Source organism: Pygocentrus nattereri, chromosome 9 (assembly GCF_015220715.1).
Source record: "Pygocentrus nattereri isolate fPygNat1 chromosome 9, fPygNat1.pri, whole genome shotgun sequence".
In the NCBI taxonomy this organism is placed as follows: domain Eukaryota; kingdom Metazoa; phylum Chordata; class Actinopteri; order Characiformes; family Serrasalmidae; genus Pygocentrus; species Pygocentrus nattereri.
This window is the reverse complement of record NC_051219.1, coordinates 39,136,723-39,148,957: the sequence shown is the minus strand read 5'-3', so window position 1 is coordinate 39,148,957 and position 12,235 is coordinate 39,136,723. Positions and strand designations below refer to the sequence as shown.

Here is a 12,235-nt window from a genome sequence, read left to right as displayed (position 1 = left end):
AAACAAAGTAATTCAAAGTGATTTGATGTAAAATGATTTATTTGTAGAGAAACATACCAACACAGATGGTCTTTTCTGTGGTGGTGATAGGAACCAGAGATCTCAACGTCTGCGATTCAAATACAGGCATTTTATTTACTGTCCAAAACCAACAATGGACCTACACGTGTCTTGTGAGTTTATATATGTAATGTTGATGATGTCAGTTCATTTTTTTTTTAAGTTTTCTTTGGGGGCTATTTTACCATAGAATATTCTTCATGTATCGGTCGATCATAAATGATTAAAATACTTTTTAAACCAAAACTATCACAAAACTACCATAGAATCAATGTGTCAGATATCAAGCAGTGAATTTATAACCATTTCATGAAATAACTTTATGTGAGGGAGCTTTTAGAGGTCTGGTTCCTTTCACCACCACTGTGTCCAATTCAGACTCAGTAGTTACTCTAGGACAAAGCTTGTTTGTTGAATGTTTGTTTTGCTTGAGTTTCCCTTTAAGTAAAACATGTTGGTTAGGGTTGAAAATGAAGGGGAAAATATGTAACTGTGATTTTTCTGATCAATATTACAATTGTGATTATTCATAATATACTACCTTCATATTTATCTTATGACCAGGCATAAGCTCTATTGGTGCAACTGGCCTTGTTTTCCGCCAAGAGTACCAGCACATTTATTTTTACGAGCGTGTGGCTTGAAGGCTAAATGTAGTGTGGCAGACTGCTTGTTCATAAGCTTGCCATTATTCAGTTTTACTGCTTACCATTAGCAAAGACAGCGTTGAATAAGACATAATTTCTCTTGCAATATGAAAATTGCACTTCTTCAAATTGTGATTCCTATTTAAAAACGCTTAATCTGTTAGCACTAGTGTAGGTAATGTAATCAAAGTTTTACTCAAGTAAAGGTGGAAGTGTGGAGCCAAAATGTTTAGATTAGATGACCCTTATTAGTCCCACAACGGGGAAATTTCACCTCCGTGTCTACACACTAGTGAAGACACACACTAGGGGCCAGTGAGCACACTTGCCCGGGGCAGTGGGCAGCCCTGTCCGCAGTGCCTGGGGAGCAGTTAAGGGTTAGGTGCCTTGCTCTGGGGCACCTCAGTCATGTACTGCTGGGATCACACAGGTGACCTTCCAGTCACAAGGCTGGTTCCCTAACTTCCAGCCCACAAATAGCCCATGACTCAAATAAAAAATTATCTACAGGGTGAGTCAAAAGTCACAGGACGAGTTTTATTTTATTTTATTTTTTATTTTATTATCGACTTTTATCTCTGGGGTCATTGTGTATGCTGAGAAAATCCACAACAAACACCACCTTCAGCACCACATCGTGGAGGCTTGTGACAGCAAATAAAATAAAATAAAACGGTGTCCTGTGGCCTTTGACTCACCCTGTACATTTAAACATACTTATAGATGATACTGGGCCAAATAGTTTCTTTGGAAATTACTGAGCTTTCAAATATTTCTCCTCTTACTTCATAAGCTTTGTTAAACTTGTAAAACAGATTTCTGACTTAACGTCACCGTCAGTTTGTTTGAAGATGAAATATCTGGCTATCTAAGATGCTTTTTTCCCTCCAATATATGATTCAACATCAGCTCAAAACCGATTTCAGTGTATACCGTTGTCCCATCTCTTCTTTTATTAAATTCATTAGAAGTGGTCTTTTTTGGTGGGGTGTGGTGAGCGGAACTGGTCTTTTTACAAAAGCAGTTAGCATAGATATGAGCTGTTCAATCAGTATGAATTTGGTTGGATCCAACTGAGAAATAGAGAAAAATCCTTCCCTTTGAAATTTGTACTTTGAAGGTCAACCTGAGAATGTAAAGAGTAAAAATGATGTTTTTATTCTTACAGAAACGTAACTGATTACGTACAATTATTACGTTTCAATTATACTCAATTAGCAGTAGCAGCCTCTAGTGAACACCAGGCCTAACAATACAGGTCTTAAAGAATGGAGCCATTTCAGATCCAAATGTGTTCATTTTGGTTTTAAGTCATAGTTCTGATCAAGCTGTATATCTAACATCTGCCTCCTTACAGTGAGATTTTTCATAGTAATGCAGCAGCTACTTTCAGTGCACACCCGAACAAGTAAACAGCGTAGTTCATGTAATTTTCCTCATTAAGGTGTTTACTTCCTCCCTATTCAATTATAACAATTTTATACGGTGAAACCCACCCTGTGGCTCTGGGCTCCATTCACATGGCAGAGATGCCAGAGCGATAGACCAGGCCTAGGAGATCTGGTGGGGTCAAAGAAACGTGTTTGTAGATGCTCTCATGTGTTTTCATCCAGATGGGTGGGCCTAGTTAAAGAATCCGTCTGTAGACGTGGGGGAGAGCGGGAGAGCAATGGGAGTGTTGTTCTCGCAAAAGGAAACAGCCATTTAGACGATCATGAAAAAAACAACCCTTCTTCAAGAAGTAAAAAAAACTGGCCTTTCCACCTACTGGAAACCTAGAAATTAAGAGAAAGGGAAAAGGAGGAGCGTAGTATGAGTGGAAAAGACTGAGGGATCAACAGAGCGGAGGAGAGGAGTACAGTTGAAGCTGGTCATATCAGTTTTTCCATTGACCGGAATCTTTTAAGGTGAGCAATAACTTCTTTTTCATCTGATTCAGTTCTTTTTCATCATAGTAATGTTATGCCATGTGAGTACTGATTCAGGATTTCCATACAGAGGTAATGTTAAGTAATGCTATATGCTTTATGACTGGTGAATAGGAATGAATATGAGCCAATAGTTTACCTTTATACAAAGATTTTACATTACAAAATGTGCATTTTATGACATCACCATTCCTTCATTACTTCTCTTACTGATGTATTTTTGTAATCTTCTGAAAATCATCAGAAACATTGTTAAACGTGTAAAAAAGGAGTTATAACTTCATTACTCAATGTCATTGTCAATTTGCTTGAACATGAAATATCTGGCTTGCGCCTGAGAAGCTGTGGCCCCCTTGTTTCTATGTGATGTACAAGCTGATGCGGTCGTGTGGGCAGTAATGTGAATTTGATTAACTTTGCTGATTAAATCCCTCCCTCTGGTTATAATGGGAGTCAGCACACCCTAGAATCTCCAGAGACCGGAAAGCGCTTTGAAAGAGCGTCGTCAGCTCCCGCTGCTGGCCCAGAGCCAGACAGAGTTTACCTAGCTTTCCAGGAGGTCTATTAGTGGCCCACTTTCTGCTGCTGGCTGTGGAACAGTGTAGTTCAGGATCCGAACTGCATGATATACACAAGCATGGTGGTAGGCGACACATAAATCCCATCTTTGGAACTGAAGGCATTTTAAATGTATCTAATATTTGCACAATTCCTCAGTAATGTTATGTTGTTCTATCAATTTATAGACATTTTACTAATTTTAAATGACTTCATCCAGGAAATTATGATGATATATTTGAAAGAAATAATGCAAATGTGTAGAAATAGGTTGAATAATATTATAACATTATTACAACAGTCTTATAATGAGAAGTATTCATTACATTGCTTACAGTTAATAGGACCAGACATGGTGTTTGTCATGCTCAAGTCAAAACAAGCACTTCTTACGAGACTCTGTCTGCAGATTTTATTTTAAAACCAGTTTAAAGGACATACTGCACCATTTCTCAGCTGAACAATGTGTTTTGAGGCCTCTGTGGTTGCAGTACGACTCTAAATAGAAATGCTTGCTGCTCTAGGTTTCTCCAGTGACTCAGAGGGACTGTCCGGCACTATGGCCTACCTGCTGATGTTTGTGACCCTGCTTCATCTCATCACACTGGCTGTCCTTTTCATTGCCACCATGGAGAAGGTTACTTTAAAGACAATTAAGCATCTGTCCACAGTTCAAGAATTTTTATTCTTGTTCTTTTAAATTTACAATCATAATATATTTTGGCTTTGTACTTATAAGCACAACAAAGTATTCATGAGCATAAATAAAGATACAGTAGGGTCCAAAAGTCTGAGACTACTAGTGTAACACTTCTATTGTACATTCCTTTCCAATTGAACCCAACGGTTTTGCATTAGAAATGATATTATCAGCATCACAGTCTGAGTGACATTAGAATTGTTGAAATTTTAACACAAAATTTAGAATTTCTTTGTATTTGTCCCCCTTTAGCTTTAACTGACAGTACTCAAGCTGTTATGAACTCTGATCACTAACAGTGACAAAAGCTTCTGATGAGTAGACCGAATCCACATGAGGGTCATTTTTTAAGTTTTAATGGAAGGAAGTCATAAAAATCTGAGCTTTTCATACAAAAGACCTCAACATGGTCAGCGTCAGGAATTTGCTTGATTCAAATAGTCACTTAGAAATCATGCAGCTTTGCGAATATTTCTTCTTCATTTTACTTGTTTTCGTTTCTTTGTTTTCAGTTTTTAAAAAATGTAAAGCTTTTCTTAACAAGCTTCAGCTAGTCCAGAACGCTGCAGCCAGAGTCCTCACAAGAACTAGGAAGTTTGACCATATTAGTCCAGTTTTATCAACCCTGCACTGGTTACCAGTTAAATTTCGCATTGATTATAAAATTCTATTACTGACTTATAAAGCTCTAAATGGGCTCGCCCCTCAGTACCTGAGTGAGCTCCTCTCCCAGTATGAACCATCACGCCTACTTAGATCACAAGGTGCTGCTCACTACTGGTACCTAGAATAAATAAAGCTACATCAGGGGGGAGAGCTTTCTCATACAAAGCCCCCCAGCTCTGGAATAATCTTCCTGCCAATGTTCGGGAATCAGACACAGCCCCAATCTTTAAGTCTAGGCTAAAAACTTATTTGTACAGTCAAGCATTTGGTGACTAGTCTTCCCTGTCAGGTCTAGACCTGCTGGAGTCTACACTGCTCTGTTTTACTGTAATCTGTGGTCAGCCACTCTTTACAGTACTAACTCTGTTTTTTCTTCTCCTTTCTCTGCCGAGCTGATCAGCTGCCCATCCTGTGCGCCTGATGCTGTTGCCTCTACTGCCTTGATTGGTGCCGCTGCTCACCAGCTTCTGGACCGGTTTGACCACCACTGAGCTTCTTGCTGTACAGCGCTGTGCAGTCCTCACCCTCAGATCTTTCTTTTCCCACTTTACTATAATTCTTCATACTAATAATGTTTGCTATCCGGTGTCGACCAGAGGAGGATGGGTTCCCCTTCTGAGTCTTGGTTCCTCTCAAGGTTTCTTCCTCTTTTAGGGAGTTTTTCCTTGCCACCGTCGCCGCTGGCTTGCTCATGGGGGCTCGGACCCAGATTTTCTTTCTTCTTTTCTCTTCTCTCTGTAATACTGATTGTTCTGTAAAGCTGCTTTCTGACAACACCTGTTGTAAAAAGCGCTATATAAATAAATTTTGCTTTGCTTTGCTTTGCTTGCTTCTGATCTTCATTTCCAGGACTAAATGAAAAAATCCCAGATTTTGGTATCAGATATTTGGACCCCACCATATGCTTAAACAACAACAATTATAGGGGGAAAAGTATTCATTCACTAAATTAATGACTTTAGTACCGTGTTGTAAAGCTGTTGTTGGCAATTACGTACTTGAGACGACTGCCATAAGAAGTCATTTTTGTATTGTGGTTGAATTTTGGCCCATTTGTTTTGTCTAACTGGACTTTTTTCAGCATTTTGGTCTATTCATGTGTGGCGTCCCCGTACTGCCTGCAGAGAAGAAGCTCTATATTATGATGCTCCCACCTTCATACTTCACTGTGGGTGTGGTGTACTTGGGATTATACCCACAAAATTTCTTTCTATGAACATGATAAGCTGAATTATTGCAGCTATTTTTGCTCTTTGGTTCTTTGCTGTTTCATATGACTAAAGTACATTGTTTCAAAACTTTTTGTGTGCAAACTTTAGACGTGCATCTCTGTGCTTGTTTTTTTTTTTAGCACAGCGAGTTCTGTCTTATCTTCCTTATCATCTGTCTCAGAGTATGTTGTGAACTAAAAGGACCTCTGTGGGACCCACCACAGTATTTTGTGGTGTGGGACTAATTTCCAGTGCTATATGCGGGAGTGTGCGCTAAACCAACACCATGTGAGAGGGAATGGGACAGTATGAGTCCAAACGTCTGAGTGAAAATGCTTCTATGTTGCATTCATTTCTAATTTAATAGTTTTTTTTAGGTACAAATGATATTAGCATTAGCATTATGAAATCAGCATAACAAAAAAGTACAAGTAGAATCTTTGAATGTTTACATAAATTTCAGAATTTGTGTCCCCATTTTACTTTAATGGCAGCAAGTGCTAAAGTTTCCAAAAGCATCTGATCACCTAAGACTTGTCTACCCACATGTTTCACTGGAAGGGATACTCTGTTGTCCTTTTGTACAAAGGCCTTAACATGGTCAATTTCAGAAATTTGCTTTAATTTGAAAAGTGACCTAGAAATATAGATTTTTGCTTGCCGCACCTGTCTGGGGACAGTTAGTTGGTTCCATGAACTTTCCACTTATTATTATATTATTGAGCCAACTGACAGGGATGTTCAAGGTCTTTGCTATGGCTCTGTAGCTTTTTCCATTTGAGTGTTGTTTAATAATGTTGTCTCTGAGAACTTTAGCAAGTTCCTTCAACTTCTATCAACTATCTACTATTTACTTGTTGAGTAAAGTCTTTTTGCAGAAGAACACTTTTTTTTCTTTAGAATTTTTAATAATATCTTTAAACAGCAAATAATAAATCAAAAGTGACAAAATACTTGTTTCCCCTCCCTGCATACACACAAATAAACTGATTTATCATGTTTACATCATACAGTGCCTTTAGGCAGTTTAACGCTTTTTTGATTACAATCAGTATTTTTGTAGTGAACTCATAAGCATTAACATAAAATTTTCAAAACTAAAATAAACCAAATTGTCCACATGTATGACCAGAACATATTCTAGTTACATAAGCATTCTACATCAATATATCCTAGTGTAATGTGCTGAAACAGAACTTTTGGTTTCTTGCTGTAAGTGTGTAGTGGCCTTGTACACTTACAAATTCAGGAATTAATCGTCTAATTTTCAGAAGGACGTGTGTTGGTTGGATGATGTTAGTGGACGGCAGTTCAAACAGTGCTACAGATTCTCATATGATCGAGCTTAGAACTTTGACTAGGTCACTGAAGGGCATTCACCGTTTTGTTTTTTAATCACTCCAGTGTTACTGTTTCTGTGCTTGGGATTGTCATCTTGCTGAAGGTGAATCATCAGTTTATTATCAGATTAAAGCAGAGGTTCATTTGTTGTCTTTCCCTGTATCTTACTCTGGCCAATTTTCTTTGGGTTTTGGCAGGATGCCCTGCTTGTTGATTAAAAGCATGTGAAACAATATATGAAACAGTGTGATACTACCGCCACCATGCTTCACTCTAGGGTTAGTGTTTCTTAGGCAGTGTTAGGTCTGCTCTGATCAGAGTGCTTTGAATTTTGGAAAAAAAGCTCTTTGTTTCCACTTTCTGATTATTGATCCATTACTGCTCACCTGGATACAAACACATAGATATTATGTACCTGTTTTTTACTCTACCATAGTTTTCATTACTATGATCTTTAGCCTTAATGATCTTATCTCTCCTTCAGTTTCACAGACTGAGTAATGACCACTTTAACGGAGTGATCAGAGACTTTTTTGTCCTTGTTAGGGATTTTTTCAGTTCTTTTAATTTCTCTCAAATATCTACAGACAAATAATCTATTTTGGCTTTTTGCACATTTGTTGACATAGGAATTCACAACAACACAGAAATATGTGTAGTATCATTTGTAATCTGGGAAATGTCGGTAACTTTCAAGAATGTTTCATGTGTTGGCAAGGCAGTGTATAATTGCTGTGATAAGAGATTTGATTACTATAATATCAGGATCATCTGTCCTCGGCAACAGTCTTATCCCTCTTCCTCTCTTCCTGACTTAGTCATGGTGGGTGTGGTCCAACACTGAGAGCTCAGATCTCTGGTACAACTGCAAATTTGACAATGAAAAAGAGACATGGTTCTGTGAATCATCAAAAGAAACGGGTGAGAATTCTCCTTAGGCTTTAGTAAAACATGCCTTAAGGATGACTCCACCTCTATTCTCATATACCCATGACTTTCATCTTTCATTTCAGAGTGGCTCCAAGCTGTCCAGGTTCTCATGGTCTTCTCTGTGGTCTTCTCCTGCATCTCATTGCTCGTTTTCCTTGGCCAGCTCTTCACCATGTCTAAAGGTGGACTCTTCTACCTCACTGGTATCTGCCAAGCATTTGCAGGTAAAACTGAGTTGTATTTAGAAATGTTGATTTTGCACCTAGTTGATTGGATATACTTAAGTATATGTATGAAGAAAGGAATCTACTGTTTACTCTTTGCCTTTTACCTTTTTTAATGACATTTTAGTCATTAACGTTTTAGACCAAAAGCATCCTAAAAAGAGGAGAGTAGCACATATTGGAGGTATAAAGAAGTTCTGCTACAGTTCTGTAAGTTACTGAGTACACAGTTTTTAGACTTGGTACTCTTGTGTTTCTTAAGTTGTTTTTTGGACAGGTGCATTTACTTTTACTGCAGACATTATATAAACAAAGTAACAATACCTTTGCATGAGTTTAGGTTTGGGCTTTTCAACCCATTTCTTAATACTACCAAATAGGGCTGCACCATTTATCACTTTCACTGATATCAGTTTCGATTTTTGTTAAATTTCCATTCACTCCCCAGAACATACGGTTCATTTACGGAAGCTGCAAAAGCTGTATAAAAGCAAAAAAAAACTAATATGGTCCACAGCAGATTAGCTCCATCCACTTGCACTGAAGTTATAAAGAGTGTTTCAGCTTGGACTTTTGACACAGGGCAGCCAGTGAGAAAGGTCATTTACAGATATCATTCTTAAAAGCACAGTAACAAACACTGCCTGTTTAATTCTAAATCATGTAAAAATGAAGTATGAGTTTTTGGCACATAACTGAAAATACTGATCCATGGTACTAAAGTTTAGAGATATTTTATGAGAAGCTCAACTCTTTTGCTTTGTATACCAAACCTGAGCTATGAAACCTGGATGTAGTCTTAAGATTCTGAGCTCTGTTTTATCCTGCGTGTAAACACAATTACTAAAGTAGCTTTTTATCATTTGAGAAATATCGCCAAAGTTCAGCCTTTTCTATCTCAGAGCGACGCAGAGTAACTTCTTCATGCATGTGTTACAAGCAGAGTTGATCACTGTAATGCTCTTCTTACTGGACTTCCTACAACTCATGCAAAACGCAGCACCACACATCCTAACAAAAAACGAAAAGAGGGATCATAACACCACACTGGAATTGCACTGGCTGCCTCGGTCTTTTAGGATAGATTTTAAAGTTGTTACTAGTGTTTAAGGCTCTAAATGGCCGAGCACCTGCATATCTCATAGAACGTCTCTCTGTTTATGTCTTAGCATGTGATCGTAGATCTGCAGATACTGGCTTTCCACAAACATCTTCCATAAAATACAGAAAACATGAAGATGTTTAAAAAACATTTGAAAATGTATTCTTTAATTTAGCGTTTAAAATTCTACATCTCTTGGTGTTTAGCTTTTTAATTTGGTGTGATTTCCTTAAATGATTTGAATTTAATACCCATAATTTCTGTTAAACTTTATAAACACTTTTATTAATATCATGTTATTCTCATTAGTATAAACACACACAAATGTCAAGAAAAATGGGGGTTACTTTTACTGCAAACACTACTTCAGCAAAGTAGCTGCACTTTCACTTGAGTGTGGGTTTAGGCAATTCTACCCACCTCATACTACTGCCAAGTAGGGTATGTGATGTAATTTCACGCTGTAGACTGTGTGCAGGTGTTTGCAGAAAGGCAGAGAGCTACAAAGTGATCATGTCCAACAGCTACATGGTGCCTAACTACTAGGCTGTAAAAAAAAAGTCCATCATCTTCATCGCACATCGCATTTTGTCCATATGATGCAGCTAAACTATAGAAATCTCTTTCCTGAAACATTCTCAGCTCTCTCCAAATCTGCCCTCTAGGTCTCACAACCTTTACGGCAGCACTCATCTACACCCTGCACAACAAGGAAATCCTTGAGGACCCCAGAGAATTGAGCCTGGGACAGTTTGGCTACTGCTACATTTTGGCCTGGATTTGTGTGCCTTTGCTAATATGGAGTGGAATCATGTACATCCATTTGCGCAAAAGGGAGTAGCTTCACAGTTTGTTGAGTTAAAAGAGAAAAACTGTAAGTCTCATGTTGAAAGCATTCCATGTAGTATATATTTATATAACCTTGACTATATGGATCATTCTGCTGAAGTGGTTTGAAACACATTTTGGACTTTTGGAATTTTGGACTAAATCCTAAATCCTGCACCTTAATTATGTTTATTTTTTGTTAAAACAAACGATTGAACATTACATTTGTCACAAACAAAGCAATCAAAATACAACCCAAACTTTACAGAATATTTTGGTAGTGACAATTTTAGCTAATTTTGAGCTTGAAAAGTGTACTTGACTGCAGAAAATATGTTTTGGTAGTGATATTTCATGTTTCACACAGATTTTTAGACTTTGGGACAGGGATGCAGTCACACTGCCTGCTCTACAATGCAGGGGTGTGGCTAAAATAATGGGCTAAAGCTCTTTGTGTTTTGGTAATGACAGGGGCAGCATTTTTGGATAAAGTTTTTTTTTTATTTAAATAATAATACAGGATACACAAAAATGTAAGTATTAATTTCACAACTTGAAAACCCTTTTCCTTGAAAGGGTTTGGTACAGACCCCTCCCAACAGAAAGTAACCTATTTTTGTGCATATTTATCTTATTACTATCTCAGTTACCCCAGTTTAAATGGATCATAACAGAATCCTTGTAAATGTCTGTGAATGCTCCTTTTTTCAGATCAGCAGTTTGAACTAATTCTCTTTTTGCATATCGCCTGATTAAGTGGACAGTATCCTAAGCAGAACTGTAGACATTACATATACAGAGGGAACTACATTCTTTCCATATAGACAATATATAGACTAACTTCATATTCTTTTGTATTTCCAATATGAGTGATATTTTTCTATACCATGATATTACTCTTTATATATGCTGTAAAGAGAATCTGTATTTTTTACGAATAAAACCTGATAAAAGTGAATTTGAAGCACGGGTTCATTATGGGTATCTCCAGCCATCAGGGCTAGATGGACTGAGAAAAGACTGCTACTGAATTCTCCAAGTAGCAAACTTGGTCTTGGTGTGTCTAAATGGAAAGTTTTTACTGTTTTTTTTTTCCTAAATTCCTGCATAAATAAGTTATTGCAATGATGCAAACAAAGTCATTCAAAGTGGTTTGATGTGAAATGGTTCATTGCAGAAAAAACTTAATGACAGTTCTTCTCACTGGTGGCAATAGGAACACCTCTGAAAGCTACCTCACAAAAAGTTATTGCAGAGAATAGTAGTTAGTATGTTGCCTAAAACCAAAGACATTATTTTAAGATAAAATGACCTAAAATGCATTTTTACAATGCTGGAAAGGGTCTTCTATGACAAAATAGTACCCAGTGCAGGGCTGCACATGCTAGAATTGGATCCTTGTGCAAATACAAAAAAGATCTCAGTGCATGTGTGATTCAAATACTGCCAAGTCCAAATGCTCATCGAAGTTATAGTAAATTTTTCACAGTCAGTTATTTGACGTGTACAATATCAGTCATTTCCCCACAGCCCAAGTCGTCGGATCAAGCTCAGCTGTGCGAGCTGTTCAGTTCAGTGTCTGTTGAGAGAACAATTCCAAATGTTTGTAAACATCAGGGCTTTGATGTCCTAAATTTAGCCAGCAATGATTTGATTTTACTGTTTGCCTGCATAAAAAGTCTGCCTTTCCTAACTTTAACCTATTTCTTCTGTTAAAATAAGTGTTACGCTTATCGAGCGTTATTCTTTTTCAAAGCATTTTATGGAGTTTTTATCTCAAAATAAAATGTATTAATTTGTCCTAGATTTGCAACAGCCTTACCCTACAGGTGTTTCCCAGATTTCACACTATTTTACCATCATAAGCATTACATATAAAGACTCAGAGGACAGGGTACTGGTGGTTTTGGATAATAAGGTAAATAAAAGTGCTCTATTTGCGCTATAGACATTGTCAGCCCTGGCTTGTATCATGACCACTGTAAAGAAATAAGTCAGTAAGTTTTCTTATATAAAACCTTTAAAACACTGTTCAGCCTC

At 37.5% G+C, this 12,235-nt stretch overlaps 1 protein-coding gene across 1 annotated transcript; it reads left to right on the top strand.

The window, feature by feature from the left end:
• Positions 1 to 2,299: 2,299 nt before the first annotated feature.
• emp3b (epithelial membrane protein 3b) lies at positions 2,300 to 11,153 on the top strand. The gene is made up of 5 exons (XM_017712760.2): positions 2,300 to 2,614; positions 3,718 to 3,830; positions 7,930 to 8,032; positions 8,125 to 8,265; positions 10,033 to 11,153. The coding sequence occupies exons 2-5, from the start codon at positions 3,753 to 3,755 to the stop codon at positions 10,206 to 10,208; spliced, it is 498 nt and encodes a 165-aa protein (XP_017568249.1). The 5' UTR covers positions 2,300 to 2,614; positions 3,718 to 3,752; the 3' UTR covers positions 10,209 to 11,153.
• Positions 11,154 to 12,235: the final 1,082 nt, after the last annotated feature.